We start from the raw sequence: 22520 nt of genomic DNA on the forward strand, positions 1-22520 counted from the left end.
ACATATTTTTCGTCTTCCAAGCTATTATTAATGCTGAAATCAAGATTTGGAACATGTCAACTACTTCAAAAATGGAGTGGCAACTTAGGTACATGGGATGCGTATCCTTTGCACAGACTCGAGACACCTCTCGCTGTAAGTGACCCCAGTAGAATCATGCACCGGTGGATGGTACGACACCCCATTTCAATCTCCCTATTTTAAAATATGCTGATTAAAGAAGCTTGTTGGTTTTCGGGATTCGTTGCCGATCATCACATTCGCAGATGTAAAATTATCGTAATCCGTCTGGTTGAGCTAGTAAAATCGAGCCCATCGTGAAACTAGTCAGGTTGTTCATCGCAGGACCGAAACGGCCTAGACATCCAGCATGCTTCTGACTTGATACGGCGGAGCATTGCTGCGGCTATTTGTCTCGGCGCTGCTGCTGCCGTGGCTGGTCCCGGGTCGGGAGTTGTTGCGACTACGGAGACCATCGGTGTAGGGTGGAGGAGAAGTGTCATCTCGAGATATTTCTGCGTGGTGACGGGCACGCTCGGCTTCGAGGTCATTGGGAAATAGGATACCGGTGGCGGTTTGCATCATACGCTCGTGGCGACGATGTTCCGACTTGCCGCCGTAGCGACTCGCGAGGGATTGTTGTTCGCGATGGATAGCGGAGACACCGGCTCGGTCAGACCGAGGGTTGTTAGTATTGGCCCTCATCACGGGGTACATTTCCATTTCTTGACCTCCAGCAGCCGCAAGAGCCTCCTCGCGGGCGTGTCGCTCAGCACCTGTCTCGACGCGGCGACCGGTACCCCTTCCGCCGCCGATCTCCATCACGTTCGAGGCAATTTTGTCGCGGAGTGACATCAGGTGCTCACCCTTGACGCGGTGCCACCAACCAGGCTTCTTGACGATGCCAAGCTCTTGGTCTATCCTGTCATTCCTCTCATGTCTCTGCCTGATGAGTTCTTCGTCCTCGTTTGGAGTTGTGAATCCGTAGACGATTTGGACGAGCAGGATGAGGAGCGTTGGAGTGTAGCCCCAAATGAAAATGATGTAAATCGGAGTACCGATTCTAATTAGAGAGTATTCCCACTCCCAAGCGATAAAAGCCTGGTAAGCAATTAGGGCTGCGGTGATGGGAATAGTGAGGTAGAAGCGCCATGGCACAGCCTTTGTGAAGCCGAGGGCGCGGTTAATGATACCGCGGTGACGATCCCTATAATTCTTAATCGAGTGCCGCAGAGAGAAGAGCATAGTGAGCCAGGCAACAATGAGGCAGAAGGCACCGGCCTTGAAGCGACCGCTTGTTGCAGCGGGTTTGGCAACCTCTAGGGCTTGCCCAGGATAGTGCTGCTTCTGAGTGAAGGACCAACTTCGAGGCACGACGAGGAAGAAGTTCTGGATTCAAAGTTAAAAAATTGCAGTGTTGTAAAGCCGTATCAGGTATAGATCAGAATGGAATATCTAGTTCGGAGATTTACTCACCATCCAGACCCAGAAGTAGAACCACATGGGTAGCCAGAGTTCGACCATCGCACGACGATCGTGTTGCTCGAGGACAAATGGATTTGGATCGATAAATTGTCGTTCTAGCCAACTGCCCCAATGGCGAACAGATTCCCACGTCAGAGCAAGAGTGCCCATACACAAGAGGTACCAGAAGAAAACGGTGACGGTAATTGGAAGCTCCTGGAGGTAGTAGCGATCAACGTCGATGTTCATGAACAGGCCGATGCAAGCACAGGCGCAGACAAAAATGCCCCAGTACCATTGCCACCGCCGACTGATCGGATAGAAGCGCTTTTCGGGAGCTAGATGGTTCTTGCCGTGCTTGGCGAGGGCAACGAGGAGCAGTACAAGACAGAAGCCATAGGCTGTGGCGAAGCAGATACCGGTGCGGCCGCGAGTGCCAATTGATTTGACGGCCGTGTAGCAGGTTGTTTTGTTGATAAAGGTGCCATTGCCGAAGAGATACACGGGCTGGTATGGGGGGAACACCAGGTAGCACTTGGAACCATTGGAGATGGTGTCGTTGGTGTAGTAGGTGTAGTTCCAGTGCTTGAGGGCCGTGAGGTTCAAATGGTGGTCAGCTATAAGTGTATCCGACTTGTTAGCACCCTCAGGCCAAGCCTGAACAAGGCCGCGTGCGGTGACGGCAGCGAGGTTGTCGTAGAAGCTAGCCATAACAAGCGATACTCGCCGTGGTGTCGGCGTCCAGACGCAGTCGTTGCGGATAGTACAGGTTGACTTGTCGCCAACACCAGTTAGCTCGTCGTTTGTTCCTGCGCCGTGATCCTTCGAGGCCTAGGAGATCAGATCGAACGGGGTTTATTGACCGTTGACGAGGCAGTCTCGTCGAGATTAGCGACGCGGGACTTTCAACCCGTGATACGATCACGAGACCGAAGCCGACCAATGCAAGGGACCGCAGATTCGACCAGTTGGATGCAATCACCAAATGTTTCCTACTCCTTGTAGGATCACGGCTTAACAGCCGGTGGTCCCGGTCATTCTGAAACCATTACGTTATTTTCGCTTACTCATTTCTGCATTACGTTATTCGAGAGCCGACCCCGCAAAATACATCCCGGAGTCATTCCCGCTATTCCCGTACTATGGTGTTCATGCTTCTGCAGATCGCAATAGGAGTTACGCAGCTCATGAGAATTCGCTGCGAGAGGGGACCTCTGGCTTATTTGATGTTTAGGAGGGCAGCTCAAGGCCACGAACTGGGGTTGTACGACCAACGTAAGCCGCGGTGTCATAAAGCGCCGAATGGATGCATGAAATTGTTCCCGTCTGGGGGAGAAGCCCGCAGGCCAGGACGCTAGGCCGTCTCCAGTTAAGCTAGTTCAATGTATTTAATATTACCAAGTTCGCACCCAAAAACAGCCCCCGCGACCTCTTATCACAGAGGATCAGTCGGTCGCTGTCATTTGTTGTTTTTGGTAGGAGTGGCCATTATCTGCCACTCCCGACCGCCTTTCTCACCTCCCCTAGGTATATGATTCCATGGAACCCGAGCTTCGCTGGTAAGTCTACAGCACCCAATTAATCCGCTGATATTACCCCAGACGTGAACTTGTACGTTCTTTTCCTTCTCCTTTCTTCTTTTCTCGTTTGAGGTGGGTTTCACTGACACTTTAACCCAGTTCCCACCAACGCCACAAAGATGGCTCAACGCGTTGACAGCGAGGTACGACAGCGCGAACCAGACAATCTCTCCAAAGCCATCCGTGTCAATATCGAGATCATCAACAACGCCGAGGCAAAACTCGACGCATACGTGCAAGAATTATACAAGACAGAACGGGACGCCACTCTTGCCAGTATCCGAGGACTGGAAGAAACAGTACAAGACCTATACAGTAAGGATCGGGATACGACTCTTGCGAATATCCGGATACTCAGGAATGTGATGGCCAAGGTCGATACCGCATTGCAAGAGATGATCGTGAGGAGCCGCGAAACCACTCCTACAGCTGGGCAGGAACCGAAGGAAGGTGGGACTGACATCAGAAGTGCAATCGGAGGCGCGTCAGGGCAAACAGACGGCCCATCACCGTACATGGCCCCTAATCAATAGGATCAGGCAGTTCTCTGCCCTTCATCGCGAGATTCTCGAAGCCGGATTTTGCCGCCGCGGGTCTAAAATTGGACGCCATGTTGTATACCAGCTCGGATGCGAGGGTCGTGTACATCACCGCCGGGCGGGGGAGTATGGAGGGCCTCGACTACAGTCACATCATCGGGGGTCTATTGGGCGGTTGACATTATGGTTTCATTTGCTTGGTGTTTTTCGGGCAGGCGTTTTTCAGGCAAGGCGTTTCTTGTCACATCCATTGACGAAAACACAAGAAACGTCAAGTGACCGTCGTAATAAGGGCTTAAATCAGAATGTTTAGTTAGATAATAGATTACACACACAAGTCGTGTCAACAACCCCTTTGTATTGTAATGAAGTCGGTGATGCGTGCAGTTAGCTGTATCCTAGGGACACATGACAAGTCAGACATCTGCTGCGCAATTACCCTTCGGGCTGCCCTAAATCTGCAATTATATTTTACACGTTACTTTTAACATCGTGTCCGTACGGGTAGTACCATTTCGGCGAGGTCACAGTAGGTAAAATTAACCTGTCTTACCACGGTCCGAGCCCAGCTAATGTTCCCTGTTCGACATCGGAGAAAGTACGGTGGCTTGGCAGAATACAAACGCACGTCGAAACTGTTGGGTTGTGACCTTTTATTACACCTGTGATATATCGATATCCTGACCTGGGTCAGAGGGGGCGTGAGATGACATAAAACCCCTCTCGCGAAAAGAGGGGGGTTGGCATCCTAGAGCAAGATAATCATCATCTTTGGTCTCCACCTTGTATCGGATCCAACAACGCACGGCGAAACCCAAAACCGCGAGTCGGCGGTGGCGGCTGTGATGTGATGGACAATGTGGCAGTGGTAGCGGAGTGGTGGTGTATGGTGCGCTGGTGTGCAGCACTGTGGCGTGTGGCACTGGCACTGTGGTTTATGGAGTAGGTCCGAGGTTTGTGGCTGTGCATGGCTGGACGTCCATGCTCAGCGGTCGATCAGCCCGTAAGGGAAAGGACTTGTGGCTGGGTTGGGGATGCAATTGTTAATGCTATAGGAACATAGAATCTTGAAGAGGAGAATGTCACCAATTCTCTATATAATTGCAGACTTCATTAGATAGAGGGATTCAGTCTTGCCAGATAACCAAGAAAGCAGGAGTCTCAGAGACTGTCACAGTGCTGACAGACGCACAAGAGTTTAATAACGACAGGGCTAGCCTGGCTTACCAGCTAAAACTTAAAGCAACTGCGTCTTCCAAGTTATTGTAAGGGAATGCCTTATGTCCTTCTTGATTTTTTTCAACTTTCCAGCTGTCGGAGCAGGTTATATCACTTTCCATACAATATTTCCCCCTTAGTTGTGTTACAAAGCATCTGATTAAGTGCTTTAATTATCCACTCAGCCTATTTCCTGAGAGGGTCTAATTTGGAGCTTGTGTTTGAGCCTGATCCTTTGGGTGAACCCAGACTTTCTATCTTTGACCCGGTCTGCACCAATTGCATCTCCCACCAGTAAAATGGTCTCGACTGAGGGGATGTGTCACACAGAGGATCTAGTCCTGTCACACAGAGGCTCTAGTCCGTCTGAATAACTGAGGAAGCGGGGGGCTCCGGGGACTGTAGATAGGGGAAATTCTTTGCCGGTTAAAATGAACACTAATAGCCAATCCAGCAGTCACAACGGCCTAGTAAAGTCGCACTTATCCTCGATTCAAATCACTCTATTTGACTCTATTTTTGTAGTAGATTCCGCTGCGTAAAGGCACTTAATAGACTGTCAGACTCCACATGCAGAGTGACGAGATCCAACAGACCTTGTACTGGGCCAGTCCTGGAACCACTGTTTGCGACGGGGTATGGCGGAGCACAGCGAGGGTGTTTGGGGAGGTGGGGCAGTGCGGGATTCGGGCCAGAGGCCATGGAAGCAGCAGATTTGGATCATGTGGCGATCTTGGTATACCTAGGGGGTGATGCGTGCATCTAGCCGTGTCCTAGAGATCTGCTGAGCAATTGACTATTGTATCTGACAATCTGCTCAATAATTCATAGACAATAGATGTTAGGTTCTACACATGACTTGACTTCTATGGTCCGTATGACATTCGCATCAGGGTGACCTAGCGTCAATGCTTGGGACGACAACAGGTCGGGATTCATATTTCTGGAGATGGCATGTAAATAAGTGGGGAGTCTCCTTCCTCTGCACCTTCATAACACTCTGCCACATTTTAATGCTTCGTTGACCAGCCAAGATAATGCATATGTCATAGAGACCATTCGGGTCAGGTTACGTACAGTATGGCTGGTATCTTGTTTATGGATAAGCTGAACAGTTGCCTGATATAACAGGTAGCTGCTCAGTAGATACCTACCAGGCCAGGCATCCCAAGGATACGACTAGCTGCGCAAATCACAACAGCACCAGTAAAGCTACAAGGTATGTGCTTCTTCGAGTGTTTTTATAAACACCTTTGTCTTCCCGCAAATTCTTTCAATTCGTAAAGAGGGCTTTGTCCCTTCTTGTATCATTAAGATGCGCGGTGCTGACCTTGTAGTCTGTAGAGAAAAATCGACATGCCCATATCCCAGTCAATTTGCGTTCGAGCCCAAGGTTTACCTCAGAGTAAGCCCAATACATCTTCCCATATATCGACAGACATTCCTGCAAAGCCCCCTGCTAAAGATCAACTTGCGATAGAACTCGGCAGTGGGAATGCTGACGCTCCTTGTTGGCAATCGGACTACCAGGATGGAATATAAAAAGCCAGGCCTCATTTCACATAACATCCCGGCAGAAATCTTTTGCACGGTCGATTTATGCAGCTGGCTGTATTCTAGGAAGGGTTCTGCTGAGAAATTAGCCATCATACCAGACATCTTCGATTCTATATAACCTTGCCTCTATTGTCCTGATAAAATTCGCATCACAAACTAGTTCAGAGGGAACAACTGAGCGCTACCCCATAGAGTGTAGTGCTACATCATAACTTTTAAGACTCGCTAGTTGCACACTGCAATGGATGATAGGATCCAAATGACAATAATATTAATCTCCAACATGTCTGAGGTTCTGTACGCCCGGACTTATAACCAAAATATACCAGTCCGGCCGAGACCGGACTTTAGAATGATATCTTTTCCATGGATATACTGAGCAGTTATTTTATATGACAGCTAACCGCTCAGTAGATGCCTGATGTGTCATGCATCTCTGTGATACAGCGAGGTGCAAGCATCAAATATCGCGTCTCAATCACTTGACTAAACAAGGTGCTTTGAAACAATCCCAGCATGGATACCGCCGTTCATTCTAGCCCGCAGCTCCGGGAAGGCAGTGTTGTCAATGACTCTTTGAGTAATGTTGAAGAGGTCCTCTGCCGTAGCAACTTCGGCAGGACTCCAGCCAAGCTCAAAAGGTAGTTTCTCCTGCTCTGTTCACAGTATCAATTAGTATAGATGCAATACAAGTACACGAGTGGCCTTACCAAACATCATCCTCACTCGGTCCAGAGGTACAGTGCCAGCGACTCTGTCGCCGAGGGCCAGAATGTAGGCTCCCGTCTCTCCCAAGCTGATTGATTGAGCCGTGCTGTTGACGAAGAATGTCGGGTTGGTGTTTTGCGACGTAGTCATGCGAGCCAGGCGAGCGGCAGCGGCAGACTTCAGATCGACGGTGTCGCCTTTGAAGTATGTCAGAGTCTCCGCGTAGACTGTTGTATTGAAGACCTGAGAGTCATCCCAGTAGGCGTCTGCGCGACTGTAATGACTAGGTTAGCGCCATCTGGACTGACGCATACTCCTCTGGCAAATACCTTAAGCTTCCATCATGTTCCAGAAGGTTATGACGGTTGAGATCATTCAAGTCGAAAGTTGAGGAGTTTTCCTTGGGGCTCGTGAGGAGAGCGGGGTCGAACATAATGTCGGCAAAAGCGTTGTCCAAATTCAGACCATTCTTCATTGCATGACGCGTAATTTCTTTATCAATGTTCTTGCCGTCGCGCGGCAGGTAGCCGTGGTTTGCGAGGACGTTGAGCATAGGGCATGGACTCCGCACTATCAATCAGTATTAGCTCACAAAGCCTAACCAAGAAACTCCAGGCAGTTTGTTCATACTATCTCCAGCTCTGGCCGCCCTCCATTCTCCCTCTGGAGGCTCGCTGTCGTGGTGGCCGCAGGGGCTGGTGGCTGAAGCGATGCCAAAGGCCCCGAGAGTAAGAACAAGAATAGTAGGATGCATCTTGGCTGGTTTGATGTTCAAGAGTCTTAAAGATTGCCCTGAATGGTCTGAACAATGACGATCATGCGGCGAAAGATGGCATATATAACGGTGAAGTGAGAATGTTCCAAGTCGTGGAGTCTAACCCATGAGCTTGCTTTCCTACCAATAAACAGGGATGAATCAACGTAAGCCAAGAGTATTAGACCCACCCAGGCGAACGATCGTACAATGGACCAATCAAAAAGGGCCAATTCATAATCCCTTTCATTTCGAGAAGGCGTAAACGTTCTACGGCACAATCCTTCCTCTCTTTCCTATCTACTACACCTATTTTCACGTAAGGCCTTCATGAACATCATGTAAGCTCTAATCCTTCTGCCTGCTGATAGTTTCTTTTGGGCAATACTGAGAACAGCAGAACGCTCACAATGGACCATGCAAAAGGCGGTCCTTAATACTTGATGAAATCTAGAGAATTTTTTTAATTCTGTTTTAACCGAATTAAGGCGACACAGAGACACCTGTATGGAGTAGATGAACCTAACCAAGGAAACTAACTCGCTAAAGAGTTTTGCCTTATGAAAATTGTCTCGTCTCCTGCATGGGGGAGCCCAGCCTCGCCCGACTCCTGAGGCAGGGAATCGGGCGACATGGATGCCCCATGTAACACTCATTTCGTCGTTGGCACGTGGATTACATTGCATCGTTCACCCGTTCACTAGCGCAGATGCGTTTGCTGCGCCCTGCAAGGCTTACTCACGGATGACGTTATTACCGTGAGAAAATGGGGCTGAGTGTAAGACAGTCCCAGAATGGTAAAACGCAGCGACGGGGCGATCCATTCACGATGACCTGCCTAGTCGAGAATGGTGCGGGCGATGCACAGTTGCGCAATGACGTAATGAGAAAGTCGAGGACATCTCAATAATAAAATCAACCAAGATACCTTCTATCCCAGTGCGCTCTAACATACGCCTTTTCATTGCTCTAAAAAAAACATCTTGTTTACAGAACCGTCGCAAATAAAACTTTCCTCGGAAATTCAGTAACTCGTCAGGATGAGCTCACATTCGTCAAAAGACTGGGAGTCTGATGCTCCACCCGCTTACCATGACGCGGTAAACGGCCACTCCGCGAGCAGCTCCTCGTCATCAAATGCCTTTGTTGCGACTAGTCAACTCCAGGTCCAAGCGATAGGATATGACGCAAACCAGGCGTATATCGGCAAGACACTGGAACAAATTTCCGTCTACCGTGTGGACTCTGGAGCAGTAGAGTATATCTCTCTTCGACCGAAGAGATCTTCCAACTCTTGCGCTCTCGTCCGCGGTTCCGACCCGAATCATACTCCTCTGATCTCAACCATCTACCGCTGGGGCCCGGGTAGATCTCCCAGAATGAGAATTTTCCCTCCTAGGACCTCCATCTCGGTCGAGGACGCCATCGAGGCCGAGGATGTGAAGTGTGAACTGGTCGAAGTCCAGAGTCGCTCTATCTTCTCGCGCTCGCAGAGATTTGACACGTCTTTAGGCTCATTTGAGTGGCGGTACGGGGGTCGCGCCGAGCGCGAGGAGGCGTACAATGCAGCTTCACTTCTGATCCTGGAAAGGACTGATCCCGTTTCGTCAGTGGACGGCAAGGTGGGGAAGAGAGGTGTTCGTGTTGCGCAGTTGGTGCGCAACGACGAGTTTCGGACCCCCGGCACGAAGAAGCACATGGGTGGCAACGGGGGCAGACTCATGTTGAATATGAGCTCCTGGACAGATGAAAAGAAAACAAGCACCAGAAACGTCGAAGCGTTCATAGTGGCGAGCTGCATTTGTATGTTGAAGAGGGAGGCAGATCGGTTCAAAGACAATGAGATCTCAATCCTTGTGTAATTTTGTTTTAGCCTTACTCGATACCATTAGATCAATCAAACCTACAGTTTTTGCGAATAATAGAGATATATGTTCAGAGTAACGCTCCGTAAAGACGGTACACGGGCTCATAAGAGCTACCGAAATATATGAGAGACATTGGGTACTATTGCTAAAGTAAGCTCCTGCGAATTAGTTATGCAAAGTCGACATTGACTTTAGATTACTGTGGAGGCAGTGGTTAATCCTTGTGAGAGAGCCAGAGATATACAGAAGAACTGATCAAATGGACATCTCACTTCGGTCTCCAATGTCCATTATAGGTGCTTACCACAAAGACTGGGGTCGAATCATATTAACCTCAGAAGCATTACACCCCCACTTCAGTCGGATTGAATACACTTCTGTATGACCATTCTCTGGGGTTTACCAATTTGTTCTTGTTTGTATGTTCAATTGCCACCTGGACACGCAATACGTGAATTGTTCCGAACTCTGCTAGTCTGCTACCACAAGATCTGGACTCCACCCGTACCTTGGATACATTGGCACAAAATTATTCCTCGCTTATGCTGCACTAGAATCCATAAGCACACAAATCTCAGGGCTTAATTCCTCATCGCTTGGATATCGTTGTCCCGATAACTGCCAGCGGACCGATGAGCCACTGTTGAGTGGCTGGTGGGGGGGGATTTGTACCAATTTACCAAGTGACTATCCGTACTCCGTACAGTAATAAGTTAGTGCCATTGCGGGCCTGCCTGATCAGACGATGACAAGACGCCAAGAACAAAGGGGTATTAACATAATGCGAAGCCCAAATGCGACTGATCAGTGTATACCGTCTTCCAGGTGGATGCAACGGAAATGATGCCCGTTGGTTGACGGATTCTATGTGCAGCCTTTGTAGGAATACTGGGTTGCAAGGGAAGTCAGAGCAATATGCCACATCTTCCGCAGTGATGAACCTAGGGCCGTTAGGTCCTTTGGTCATGATATTGACTTGGCCGTATCCTTGGACTAGGATTTCGTGTTCTCCGGCAATAAGGGCATCATCAGCTCTAGCAGGCCGATATCCTAGGAACCGTCTGATCTTATTGAAGATATGGATTGTGGTCCCGGAGTCTAGGATAGCTGACTTCCGTGGGGGATATCCTGATGCCGGAAAGGCCGCCTTGATAGAATTTATCAAGTCATCGCAGCGGCCGACTTCCCGGCCTCGTCAATCTGACCTAGCTGATCCGCCCTTAAGGTTCTTGAGCCGGTCCTTCCATTCTTGAAAGGAAAGTCGGTATTTAACACGGTCTTGGATGAGAGGTCTGAATTTGAACCAGGCTGGGGCCGTAGTTTGAAAGATGTAGTAGCATGTCACCCAGGTATGCCATTTGCCGTCACAGGCCTCACAGATCAGACTGGCCTTTCCTTGATCCAGGCCATCCTTAGACTTAGCCTTCTTTGCCTCGGGACCCGGTTGATCGGACTTGCGCTTCCTGTTCCGTTTCGGCCGGCGGGGCCCTGCCGATCTGGCTAGCTGACCTTTCTTATCGGGATCCTGTTCCTGATTCGGCTGGGCAGCTTGATCAGGATACTGATTGTAGGTCGGGCCAAAAGTCCCTCTATTAACTCGGCCTAGGGCCTTAACCGGCTTCTGGAAGCCTCGCCGGCTGACCTCTATGCGTAGGGTCTTGGCCACGGTCCGGATCGCTAGGGATTTGTCTTCTAACTTCTCTTGATAAATCCCTTGAAAATTCGAGACCCAACTTGTCAGGACTGGCTCAATAGATTGACATAGGTCGCTGAACCACACATTTGGGTTGTCTAGGCCTCCGATCCCTCTTGTCCGGGCTTGGTGTGTAGCTTGCTCCCAATCCGTTAGCCAGTTAGGGAATTCCTTAGGAGCCTTAGGTACAGCGGATAGGATCTGCTGATATTTGGCTAGAGCCTCGTTTTGCTGCGCAGTCGTTGAGGCCCCAATGCTATCCTTAGAAGCCCTAGCCATAGCAGATAGGATCTTCTGATCTTGAGTCGAGGCCTCGTTTTGCTCCTCAGTCGTTGAGGCCCCAACGTTATTCTTGAGGTTGGTATACCAATTCCTTAAGTCCTGTTCAGGATCGCAGAAACTAGCTAATAGTCCCTTGGCTACAGTGTCTAGGACCCATGTTTTGATCTTATCAATCCATTGATGTTGGTGTACGAACTTCCTGTAGTCTTGATCGTAGTCCTCACGGTCAGATTGGTAGGCAGCCCTGTCTTCAGCCGTCAATTCTTTGATAGATCGGGCCCTCTCGATCGGATCTTTAGATTCGGGGATGAAAATCGGGATCAAAGGAAGGGTCTGACTAGAAGACTGTCCGGTCTCTCGGGGTAAACCGGGCCCGATCTGCTGTGCAGGGATTCGGCGGAAATAGCTGCTGAAGGTCGGTGTGACCGGCTCTTCTAAGGGCTGATCATCCCGATCCGGGTTGATCAGGGCCCAGATATCGGCCGAATGTGCCTTAATCCGGAAAGCCCTGTCCCAATCTGCCCAATCTTCAAATGTCCGAAGGTCCTTTGGTCGGCAGATGCGGCATTTTGGGCGGACATTGCGCTGTTCGTAAAGTGGGTAAAATTGGGTAAAATTGATGTCAAAATAGGGAATAAAAGCCCTTCTGATCGTAGCGCAAATAGCGTCTTCACGGAAATCTGACTGGTACTTGATGGATCCGTTGCGGTCAAATTGATCAATTGACTGATGTTCAAATTGAAGATGATCTTGATGATCCTTTCTTCCGGCCATCTGGACAGGCCGGAAGAGGGGTTATCTGACCCCCCTCATGACTAAGGTCCGGATATTAATGTATGGAAGGTTTTCTAGTACAGGGTCTCTCCAACACAAGTCACACTGCATTTGGTCACACTGGACCCGATGCTCATGCAAATTATTAGAAATGGATGAGCTTGAAAGGCGAAATACGAAATAGGCCCGAGGAAGTTAGCGGATCGTCCTTCTCAGACTTTCGAATTCGAGCATTTTGGACATTTCGACTGCTGGCATCTCTTTTACCTCCCCAACAGGAGTACAGAGTACTGCGTAGTGCTCCAATGCGTGAATCAGGGCCATTTGATTACCGGGTGACCACCTCAGACCTGTCAGGTGCCCTCCACTAGCAGAGCCGCCGCGGCACGTCCGGGCCGCTTTCAGTTTCTACCCTCGTAGCCATAATGGGTCTCTCGGATTGTCTAGCAAGGTACATTTTACATCACTGTTTAAACGAATATTAAGTCGTGGCTCGTTCTTTTTAATCAATACTAAGTCCAATCCCCGGCACGCCTAATCGAGACCAACGAATCTCGGTCGCAGCGAAGAGACTCCTAACGATAAAGCCCAATCGCTGGTCACAATATTCCCTCAAATGAAACGCACGGTATGGGATTTCGGAACTGATCCAATTCTCGCTCTTAGAGAGTCCAGTATGTGAGCTGAGCATGGTGAGACATCCTGGGCTCGGCGTTGAGGCTAACGCAAGAGCAGCTCGCCCAGTTGAGGCCACTCCGGGAACAACTCGCCCAATGACATCCACGCAAATCAGTGTCGGGAGCATACCTAATATACGATTAGGCCTCGAAAAATGGCCACAAACCCCAGCTAGACTTTCGATCAGCTGGGCCGAAGGGGAAACCGGTGGAAAACCTCACTAAATTCTCAAAAAGCCGCCGTAAGTACTCCGCGTATGTTGAACTAGGAAAAACTGGAATACGTGAGCTCTCTAGCGGAGCGTTCCACTTTTGCAGTTTACAGCGTCCTTAGGGTACCCTATACTTTTGGCTCAGCCTATCAACCCAACAGTTTGTTAAAATGTGCAGTTGTGTTAAGCAAGAAAAAAGGTAACCACTCCTAACGAGCGGAAGCCATTGACAAGACATTCCCATCCCAGCCACCAGTGGATCGAAATAGCCGTTGCTCCATCAAACATTGATCCTCAACAAGGCGAGACCGATCAGCTGACGAGGAGAATGTGGGGCTTCTGGGGTGTCTTCCCCAAAGTGGAAGGTGGTGGAAGGCGGCAGCCAATTTACCAACGCCGACTTTATACGCAACGTGCTTGTGCATATGCGCCCATCCCAACTCTACACTCCGGCATCAACAACCAGTAGGAGAGTTAATATGGTAGTTGAACGCCGCAGTGATGCAGAACACTAGGGCGTGGGCAGCTTCGGTTGTCCGGCTGCTTGGCGAACTTGGCGCCAAGCGGTTAGGACATGAGATGCTCCCACCTGACAGACTGCAGGAAGACCAAACTTTGGAGAAGCCGGCAGGCTTGCAGGGAGATAATGGTTAGATTGGATTGAGAACGTTCAACCATCGACCTATTAGGGTGAATGGGGCCTCGGGAAGAGCAACCAACACCGATACGGAAGCGCGAGGGGCCAAGACACCAGTGGCGAGATAACATGAGTTGGCGCCAATTCCAATGTTGTTTGTGTGTCATCCCAGAATTCTCGGTTTGTTAACAGGTGGTTCCAACTTGTAACCAGCTGATGCGTGCAGCTGGCTCAGGATGCCTGGCAAGCTGGGCATCTACTGAGCAGTTAGCTGTCACATACCACAATCTGCCCAGCTTATCCATAGATAAGACATTTGATTCTACACATAACCTGACTCCCATAGTCCCTATCACATACGAATCACTAGCATATGTTGTAAACAACACATCAGCTGCTAAACGCGCTGCTATTACCCCCTAACTTCTCAACATGTTCCTCGTATTTCAAATCGTCTCCGGGATGCCCAATATTATTGATTGTTGATAACCAAACCACTACGGGCCAGGGGGAGTCATCCGAACATCAGGACATTTTGAAGCCACAGACGTGAAGCGTGACACCACTGAGTTAGGCACGCTAGAGAACTAATGCGGCAGCTCGCATCAGGCCAAGACAATCGAGAGCGGGTGCATAGTGGGTTTCAGCGGCCGCTCCCTGTTCCTCCTGTCGGCCGCCCTTTCTTGCAGCTTCAGGTTCAGACAGCTCAGCAATGTTCCGCGGGCAATCTCGCCAGTGATTGACCTTCAGGGCTCAAGGGCTATAGGAAAATGCCGAGCGTGCCTTGTGGGGTGATGAGTGTACAATTTATGAACATAGATAATTCGATTGTCAGACAGCTGCTACTATAATTGAATAGGAATACATTTAAACATTTTAGAAACGATTCCTACTACTTTGGCTAGTATATAAATCACGACTTTGCCGATATCAAGTCGATGTTATTGGTGCGCTTGCTTGATGGGAAACGAAACATTGGCTTTCTACAGGCTTTTTCCAAGGATCGGCCGCTGCTGGTTCCAGGGACCGGCTTCAGTATGGGATGGTGATGCATCCCTTCTCGTATTCCTGAATACTCGGATGTTTTTGGATCGATGTACCGGATCTGCAATGATGTCCAAGTGAGGTGGTACATGCTGGACGGAAGACCATCGACCATAGCATGAATAATATAAGAGCCTGCAGTCCTCCGATATAACAACTCTCCTCGCATCCACCATTCACAATACCAATCAATACCTCAATCATCAAAACACGCTTCCATTTACTTAAGTTAGAATCTCACTATTCAAGTTGACAATATGCGTTTCGACACTGTTCTTCAACTCGCCCTACTCCCTGCTTTCGCGGTGGCGGATTTCCATATCGACACCCTCAGAAATACTGCCATCTCCAGCGGGTCGGGTCAAACTGTATGGACGTCTACGGTGGCCTGTCCATCTAATTACTGGAACTGCAAATGCCTTACCACTGGCGATCGAACCGGGAAAGTCGACGGAGGTCTCGGTGATAGTGTCTTTTCCATCAAATCAGGCTTCTGCGGCATGGGAAAGCTCAACTTCTACAAGAATGGCAACAAGTTTCTCATGTACAAGGATGGAGGTGACGGTTCGGTCATTGGTACTTGCGAACTCAACAATGGAGATGCTGGGAAGCAATGTGGCATTACGGGTGGCAACTCGATCATCACGGGAGGATATGTGTGCTACACCTATGTCTGCAATTAGTGAGAGAAGGTAAACTTGGGCTACTACCTGTCTAGCATAAGGGAACATCATTAGCAGCCATAACCTAACACTTAAAACGAGATCTGGTTGTTCTCAAGCATCTTACTTTACTTTACATAGCAGCCAGGACGACGGTGTTAGCAATTAATGTAGAACTTCGGCAGGAAGCTGATTAGAACTTTGCATGCCCACAATGATCCGAATACCTGATTAAATAGCAGTAACGTGATATGACAGACTGGCTGCCACTTTGTTTGGGCTTTTGTTCTCGATGTTTTTAGAGTCGGCATGTTCTACTCAAGCATTTAAGTCGGTAAGCAGTAGACACCGCTTCAATCGCCGTATATTGGACACTCAAAACGTAAAGAATAACTTTCAAGCTAGTTTGACAATAGCACTCATCCTCTAATATTGCGAAGATAGTCGTCGGCATTCTTCTCCATGAGTAGCTGAACAATCTTCTCGTCGATTCCTGCCGCTGCCGCCTGCAGAGCAGCTCCATAATATCCGCCGTCTTGTGCATTAACGACGGCATTAATATCGAGGAGTAGTTGGATGACTTTCTTATTGCCGCCCGGAATGCACTTCCGTTAACTCCACCCTCCGCGCAGACGTCCGCATTATTATCGATGAGCAGCTGGACGGTCTTCTCATGGCCTCTTACCGATGCCACCTGTAGAGCGCTTCCGTACTTTGCACCTTGTGCGATGACGTCAACATTATTCTCAACAAGTAGTTGGACTATCTTATCGTGGCCTTTTGCTGATGCTTTTTGTAATGTTGCCGTACGAACCACCATTTGCGTTGACATCGACATTATTATCGATGAGTAACTGCCGTCACAAGTGATCCCATTCACTGGTATCAGGGGTTTTAACATTGCCCAAATTTTTCAATCAGCTACGTATAACGCTAGCAGTGTCAGCCGCGAAGAGTTCAAAGGCCTCTGTCAGTCATCACACATTCTCTTTATTGCCACTCACGGGCTGCATACGGGAACGTCCCCATGACAAAGCTCCATTGTATCGCAGCAACCGTTCACGTTGTAGAGCCTGCTGAGTCGTGCAGGAAAGCCGCGATAGTCATAACCACAGCATGCGTCAGGGTGCTGGAGGACACTGTTTGAAACGCCATTCTTGGATCCTCGCACACCGTGCTCGCTTCTAGAGCTTCATCCTGCCTCGATGGAGTATGGAATGTGAACGAGCAAGCGACCATGCTGTTGATACACCTCTTCTGCCACTTACCCAATGAGAGTCTGCCCGGCGTGTCTTTCGCAACGTGCTGGCGTAACACGCAGATTGAGCTCTATAGGATGGATCAACAGCGCGCTGTCCAACTATCCAAAGATATGGGACATATTTGGGACAGGGAGGATAGCAAAGGGACTATTCTTTAAGAGATTCACTCGTGAATCAGGAGCCGAATCAATATGGCAATCAAAATCATCCAAGAAATGGGTTTGGAATATGCACATCCTGATGGATCCGTTACGGTCAAATTGATCAATGGAATAGTGTTCAAAGTGATGACGATGATCGTGATGATCCTTTCTTCCGGCCATCCGGACCGGCCGGAAGAGGGGTTATCTGACACCCTTCTGCCTAAGGTCCGGATATAAATTCATCGAGGGATTCCTAGTCCATGGTCTCTATCCAACACATCCTTATTTTTGGGCTCCGTTTGTTTTGATAGGTCATAGTGGCCTTGGCTTAGTGCTTCATGGCAGAGATTAGTATATGTCAGTCCCCTTATTTCCAAAGCATCCCGATGTCTGGGTGTCACTGTCTTGTGTGTGTTGGCGGCATTTGTCTCGTTATTCGAACCTCGGGGCATGTCTCCCTTTGCTCGATCGATATGACACACGCTAAACAGACTTAGACTCAGATGCACTTATGCGTGACATGTGGCCGAGAGCCGGCATCACATTCGCCATTTGACACGTCAGGTCATGGTGACACTCGGTATCAACCGCGGCTGTCACCTGTTCGAGTGCCTCGCTACCGAAGCGATGGGTGCGCTCAGACAAAGGCTAATACGCACGGAGATGTGCTACGAATAAGTACAAGTTGAGGGGTTCTTCCCCTGGAATCAAAACCCCCGCACTGACCCTTCGCAGGGTTCATTTCAAGCTTGCCAGGGGCTGGAGAGGGCTTGAGAGGGGACGAATTGCCACCATTGGATCGCTTCCTTTTTAGCTCAGACTATGAGATCGGAGCTGAACACTTGACATGTCCATGACTCGTGGCCTCCAGGTCATGGGTGTTCCCCATCTATAATCGATCTCTCTCCATCCCTCGATGTCTCAGACATGGACGGGGAACCGTTGCGTTCCCATCACCTCTCGCAGTCCTGTACAACAACTCACTGACAATGGTGGCCCTTCCTTCCCACGTCAACCTCGTCATCGCAACGGCGACTATCTGCGGCATCCTCATCCTCACCCGCTGCGCCTACCGCATCCTCTGCCCATGCAAGCAACATCCTCGCTGCCATCGGCGATGGCGCGTCGATGACACCTACATGACCTTTGCGCTCCTGCCGCTCGTCGCGCGCACGGTGCTGATGACGATGAGCTTTGTGCTGAACCCGACGACGTCGCATGACCCAGCCACGGCGCAGGACGCAGCAGACCTGGGGAAGAGCGAGGACCAGATTAACCAGGATCGAGTGCTGGCACTGAAGCTTCTGGTCCCGGTGCGTTTATTTTACGCGCTATTGTGGGCTCTCCCGTATTCACTGCAGTTCTTTCGGTTGCTAAAGAGTCTGTAGTTTGTGGACATTGAAGCTCTGTCTGCTGGCCTTTTACTCGCGACTAGTCAGTCATCTTAAATGGGGGAGAATTGCCGTCATCTCTATGTGGTGGATCGTGCTCGCTACATTCATCGCCGTCGTTATCGCGAGCCTGACAGAATGTCGACCCCTTCACCTGTCGGTATCTTCCAGCATTTCTTCTCCTCGTACGCTGACAGTCATAACTGTAGGACTTGGGATCTCATCGCCGATCGCCCGCGTACGTTGCCATGTCTGGGCGTATAGTCACTCTTGAACCGACGTGCTGACAGTATCCAATATAGCCAACCATTGTAGTCGAGGAGTCGTCAACCTTCTCGTCATGGCCGTGTTTAATGCACTGACGGACATCGCGCTCCTCGCCCTACCCTTCCCCATGCTGTACAACACCCAGCTGTCCCGCAAACAGTACGTTGGCCCCAACGCCTAGGACCAAGGAATCTTTTGTGTCTTAACTGACGGCGTGTGAAGCAAAATTCAACTCTCATTCCTCTTTGGAATCGGGTTCGTTGTCGTCGCCATCACCATCATTCGAGTCCCCCTCATCCTCATCTCATCCGTAACTCAAGCCTCGCGCTCCCTGGTACGATAATTCAACTCGCCTTGAACCTTAGGCATCACACCTAACGAGATTAAACAGTGGGCGTCGATTGAAATTGTCTGCGCATGTGTCGTCGCAAACGCAGCATTCTTCTACGCGCTTGTCAAGGACTTACAGAGTCGCAACCACACTCACAATACCAGCAGCAACGTGCACAGTAGCAATTTCTACATGCAAAGTCTACAATCCACCTCTCGACCAGCGACGGAGCAAAAAGATGCAAAGACAACAGAGCGACAAATCACTCGGAAGACATCAGACTCTGAGCGTGTGAGTGGAGATGGATCTGACAACGGTCTGGTGTAGAATATGGAATCTTCAGACGGACATGTAGCGACAAATAATCCCATGCAAACCTGATTGACGGTTTACAGCAAGAAATAATATATTAATGTTTGCTTTTTAATCGCTCTGCGACAACACTGGCCATGCCCCCGGGAGAAGAGATCCGGATCGTGACCGAGAAGCGTAGCGTGCGGAATATTTCCGAGCATCGACATCGGACCCCTGCTAGCGGTCCCAGAAATGTACTTATGTAGGCACCGGGGTATTCTCGGTTGCCTCCAGGTAATGCCGGGTTACGTTGAAGAGTCGGCTTACAGCCCATTTTCCGTCTCGTCATTATCCAGCCGCTTCCAAGCATTCAAATTTGAATTTGATGAGCGTGACGGGAAGTGACAAGCCAAGAGCCTAACGCGAGTCAAGGAGGAAAAGGAGAACTCAGTCTTCCCGCACCCCTGTCGCTGTGGCTTGCCTAATTACCGGTCGGCTGAGAAGAACCGGTTAGTGGATGGCCGCAAGATGAAATGATGCTTCTGTGGCGTTTCGAAGCCTTGCCACGCGGAGGCGTCAATCCCGCTTTCCGCGTACTCGCTAGCTTCCATCTCTTATCTCTCAATCCTCTAGCTGCCGCACAGAGCCATCGGATACTTGCGGCTTCTCCTAACAGGGCAATTTGCCGGGGGCAGCAGGGTGAAAGTTTGCTTGCTGGTGGGATCTTCGGGTTCCATTAGGTGGTTGGAATTGGACACCTGGTTGCGCCACCAGAAAATCATTCAAACTCAGGACAAATTGCCGGCAACTCAAGATTTTAGGTGAAAATATAAATCAGGACAGTCTAGGTTCGTCGTTGAGTAATATTGTATTCATGCGGCAAAACCAAGTCTTCAGGCAGGTCGAAGATTTACGCGACTGGGCCCGAGCCGACTTCGCCCTCCCGGAACTCGAGTGGCTGAGAGCAAAAAGGTCCTCGTATCAGGCTGCTCAACATTCTTGTTTACGTTCCATTGCTGGGCCAACTCAAATGTGCAATATGCATGCATATTGCACCAAACCAGAGGGCGCATACTCTCGTAGGGCCGTAACCACCATGGGACCTTTGCGTCGTATCAAATAATCTGGCAGGCATCTGTCATTATCTCCAACCCTGACTTTTCTTCCTAAATTTCCCTTTGCATGGAAGCCGATTTCAGGTTGTAAGAATAAACACTTGGTCCCATTGATGGACTGGTAAGTCGTAATTTTCTCTTCTCTCAGCAAGGTTAACAGTACCTATATATATTAGAAATCACAATCTTGTCAGAGGTTGTGTAGAGGTGTGTGGTTCCTTTTGTCTCCTTAGCAGGCACACTCGGAGAAAAACTAGTAAAACAGTATATCAAGTACTTTAGCAGCAGAAAGGGACGGGAACAACACTCAACTCATCAACTTACCCTATAGGAGATGCACAGAAAATCGTCACTCAGACGTCTTGGCTAGTCAGCCCGAAGCTGCAACAGATTACATATATAAAGTCGGATAGATCTGAGTCTTATACCTCCTGATAGAAAAGCATCTTATAAGACGGAATATCAGGTCCGTCACAGGAAGGTCCGTTAGCAAGGCGTTAATAGTGCCCGCGGCAGCCCGATATCTTCAGGAGGTAGAAGATTGAGGCTAGATAAGGACTGTAGGAACAGCAACAAATAGACTCAAATAAATCTCTCGAAATAAAGACAGCAAAATAATAGAACTCCTAGGCCTCTCGAGACCTTTCGGTCTCTTCGACTAACAGGAAGAATCTCTGAGGAATTAAAAACCGATGTCTCCTAACTGTACGGCTCCGGCCGTCTCCTTTAACCTTGTCCGGACCACGCTAGAGACAGCCCTGCTAGCGACCAGCCAGCCCAAGTGTCCCAAATCGCCTGTTACGGTACTTAATAAATAGTATTTGATGGATCCGATACGGTCAATTCAATCGTTGCAATAGTGTCCAAATTGATGATGATGATGATCGCGATGACCTTCCGGTCATCCGGACCGGCCGGAAGAGGGGTTATTTGACCCCCTTCATGACTAAGGTCCGGATATCAATCTACTGAAGGTTTCCTAATACAGGCTATCCAACAGTATTTTAATCTTAATCCATAAAGAAAAAGTAGCAGATAGTAGTAAGCCGTAGTTAATAAGGTACTTAGCTAGTACTAACTGTCTACAGCTAGAATCCACTGGGACTAATAAGGGGTTGGACTCTTAATTTAACTAATTCTGGAAGTGCTTATGCTTCAGGAACCATACCTATGTGTCTTCAACCTTATTTTCTACCCGGTCTTTATACCACTTGTATGTGGCATCCCTACTGCTGGCTGTGAGGAGGGCCTTGAGCACATGCAAGATATATTGAGGTTGTCACGGGTCGACAACATGGGGCTGCGGGAAATTATGCCGGCCATGATGCTGCGGTCGTATCTTGACCAGGAGTGCTATGATTTCGTCAAGTGGTGGGCGTCGCGTGACCTAGACAGCGAGTACGACTGGGGCGACATGGCCTTGCCTCACCTCGATATTCGCGGGGCTGGTGTCTTTGAGGAGCCAGAATTCTTTAGCCAATATCTAGCCTTGAATCACGCTTTTGATGTTCTATTGCTGAAGCTGAAGCTACTTGTTGACATCCGCAACCTCAAAATTGTTCGTAAGATCTTAATCTTACGTCGCCTCCCCTTCGACCTTGGGGAGTTGATCGAGCCAGTCATAGTCCGCAGTCCCCTCTCTACCCGGCTCCAGAAACAATCACCGGTGTCACTTTTCAAGCCGGGGAGGGCGCTTCTGGGTCATGTCCGCATGCTCAGCGAGACCCTGAGGCAAACCAACAGATACTTCATATTCCGCCTCTTCGATCCAGACCAAGCACTAGCCGAGAATATATCGATTTTGCCGTTGAGGAAGCCTCGTACTTGGGTGAGCGGCTGCCATGGGGGGATTGGGGAAGCCCTGCGAGAGCGACGGTAGAGAATGGAAAGTCGCAGGACACAAATGGTATGGAATCTTGAGGGGCCGTGGGTGACATGAACCCTCCTGAGCTTGACAAATTACAATTTGGAACCTACTTTACATTCTATATCAAGACAGCCTTCCTTGGATCAAATATTACATGCCCCTCCACGGAGAAGATTGATTG

At 49.4% G+C, this 22520-nt stretch overlaps 8 protein-coding genes across 8 annotated transcripts; 4 read left to right on the forward strand and 4 right to left on the reverse strand.

Moving 5' to 3' along the window:
* Positions 1–357: 357 nt before the first annotated feature.
* BGZ61DRAFT_527559 (uncharacterized protein) lies at positions 358–2175 on the reverse strand (the record flags this gene model as incomplete). Its single annotated transcript, XM_046253119.1, has 2 exons — positions 358–1389; positions 1477–2175. The coding sequence occupies 2 exons, from the start codon at positions 2173–2175 to the stop codon at positions 358–360; spliced, it is 1731 nt and encodes a 576-aa protein (XP_046111419.1).
* Positions 2176–2911: 736 nt separating this feature from the next.
* BGZ61DRAFT_442272 (uncharacterized protein) lies at positions 2912–3875 on the reverse strand. The gene is made up of 2 exons (XM_046244703.1): positions 3197–3875; positions 2912–3023 (listed from the first exon to the last, which is right to left on the reverse strand). The coding sequence occupies exons 1-2, from the start codon at positions 3559–3561 to the stop codon at positions 2924–2926; spliced, it is 465 nt and encodes a 154-aa protein (XP_046111420.1). The 5' UTR covers positions 3562–3875; the 3' UTR covers positions 2912–2923.
* Positions 3876–6612: 2737 nt separating this feature from the next.
* BGZ61DRAFT_381528 (Peroxidase, family 2-domain-containing protein) lies at positions 6613–7934 on the reverse strand. The gene is made up of 4 exons (XM_046242649.1): positions 7697–7934; positions 7396–7636; positions 7069–7340; positions 6613–7014 (listed from the first exon to the last, which is right to left on the reverse strand). Exons 1-4 carry the CDS (start codon positions 7818–7820, stop codon positions 6845–6847), a joined length of 807 nt encoding a protein of 268 aa, XP_046111421.1. The 5' UTR covers positions 7821–7934; the 3' UTR covers positions 6613–6844.
* Positions 7935–8770: 836 nt separating this feature from the next.
* On the forward strand, positions 8771–9706 carry BGZ61DRAFT_442275 (uncharacterized protein). The gene has a single exon (XM_046244704.1). It carries the CDS (start codon positions 8861–8863, stop codon positions 9680–9682), a length of 822 nt encoding a protein of 273 aa, XP_046111422.1. The 5' UTR covers positions 8771–8860; the 3' UTR covers positions 9683–9706.
* A 1177-nt stretch (positions 9707–10883) lies between these two features.
* On the reverse strand, positions 10884–12437 carry BGZ61DRAFT_527563 (uncharacterized protein; the record flags this gene model as incomplete). Its single annotated transcript, XM_046253120.1, has 1 exon — positions 10884–12437. The coding sequence occupies one exon, from the start codon at positions 12435–12437 to the stop codon at positions 10884–10886; it is 1554 nt and encodes a 517-aa protein (XP_046111423.1).
* Positions 12438–15264: 2827 nt separating this feature from the next.
* Positions 15265–15690, forward strand: BGZ61DRAFT_341589 (uncharacterized protein; the record flags this gene model as incomplete). Its single annotated transcript, XM_046239425.1, has 1 exon — positions 15265–15690. The coding sequence occupies one exon, from the start codon at positions 15265–15267 to the stop codon at positions 15688–15690; it is 426 nt and encodes a 141-aa protein (XP_046111424.1).
* Positions 15691–18063: 2373 nt separating this feature from the next.
* Positions 18064–19390, forward strand: BGZ61DRAFT_490240 (uncharacterized protein; the record flags this gene model as incomplete). Its single annotated transcript, XM_046250312.1, has 5 exons — positions 18064–18410; positions 18463–18650; positions 18768–18891; positions 18955–19042; positions 19124–19390. 5 exons carry the CDS (start codon positions 18064–18066, stop codon positions 19388–19390), a joined length of 1014 nt encoding a protein of 337 aa, XP_046111425.1.
* Positions 19391–21766: 2376 nt separating this feature from the next.
* Positions 21767–22351, forward strand: BGZ61DRAFT_527566 (uncharacterized protein; the record flags this gene model as incomplete). Its single annotated transcript, XM_046253121.1, has 1 exon — positions 21767–22351. One exon carries the CDS (start codon positions 21767–21769, stop codon positions 22349–22351), a length of 585 nt encoding a protein of 194 aa, XP_046111426.1.
* Between the last annotated feature and the right edge of the window lie 169 nt (positions 22352–22520).

This window comes from Ilyonectria robusta (assembly GCF_021365365.1).
Source record: "Ilyonectria robusta strain PMI_751 chromosome Unknown BGZ61scaffold_2, whole genome shotgun sequence".
Taxonomy (NCBI): domain Eukaryota; kingdom Fungi; phylum Ascomycota; class Sordariomycetes; order Hypocreales; family Nectriaceae; genus Ilyonectria; species Ilyonectria robusta.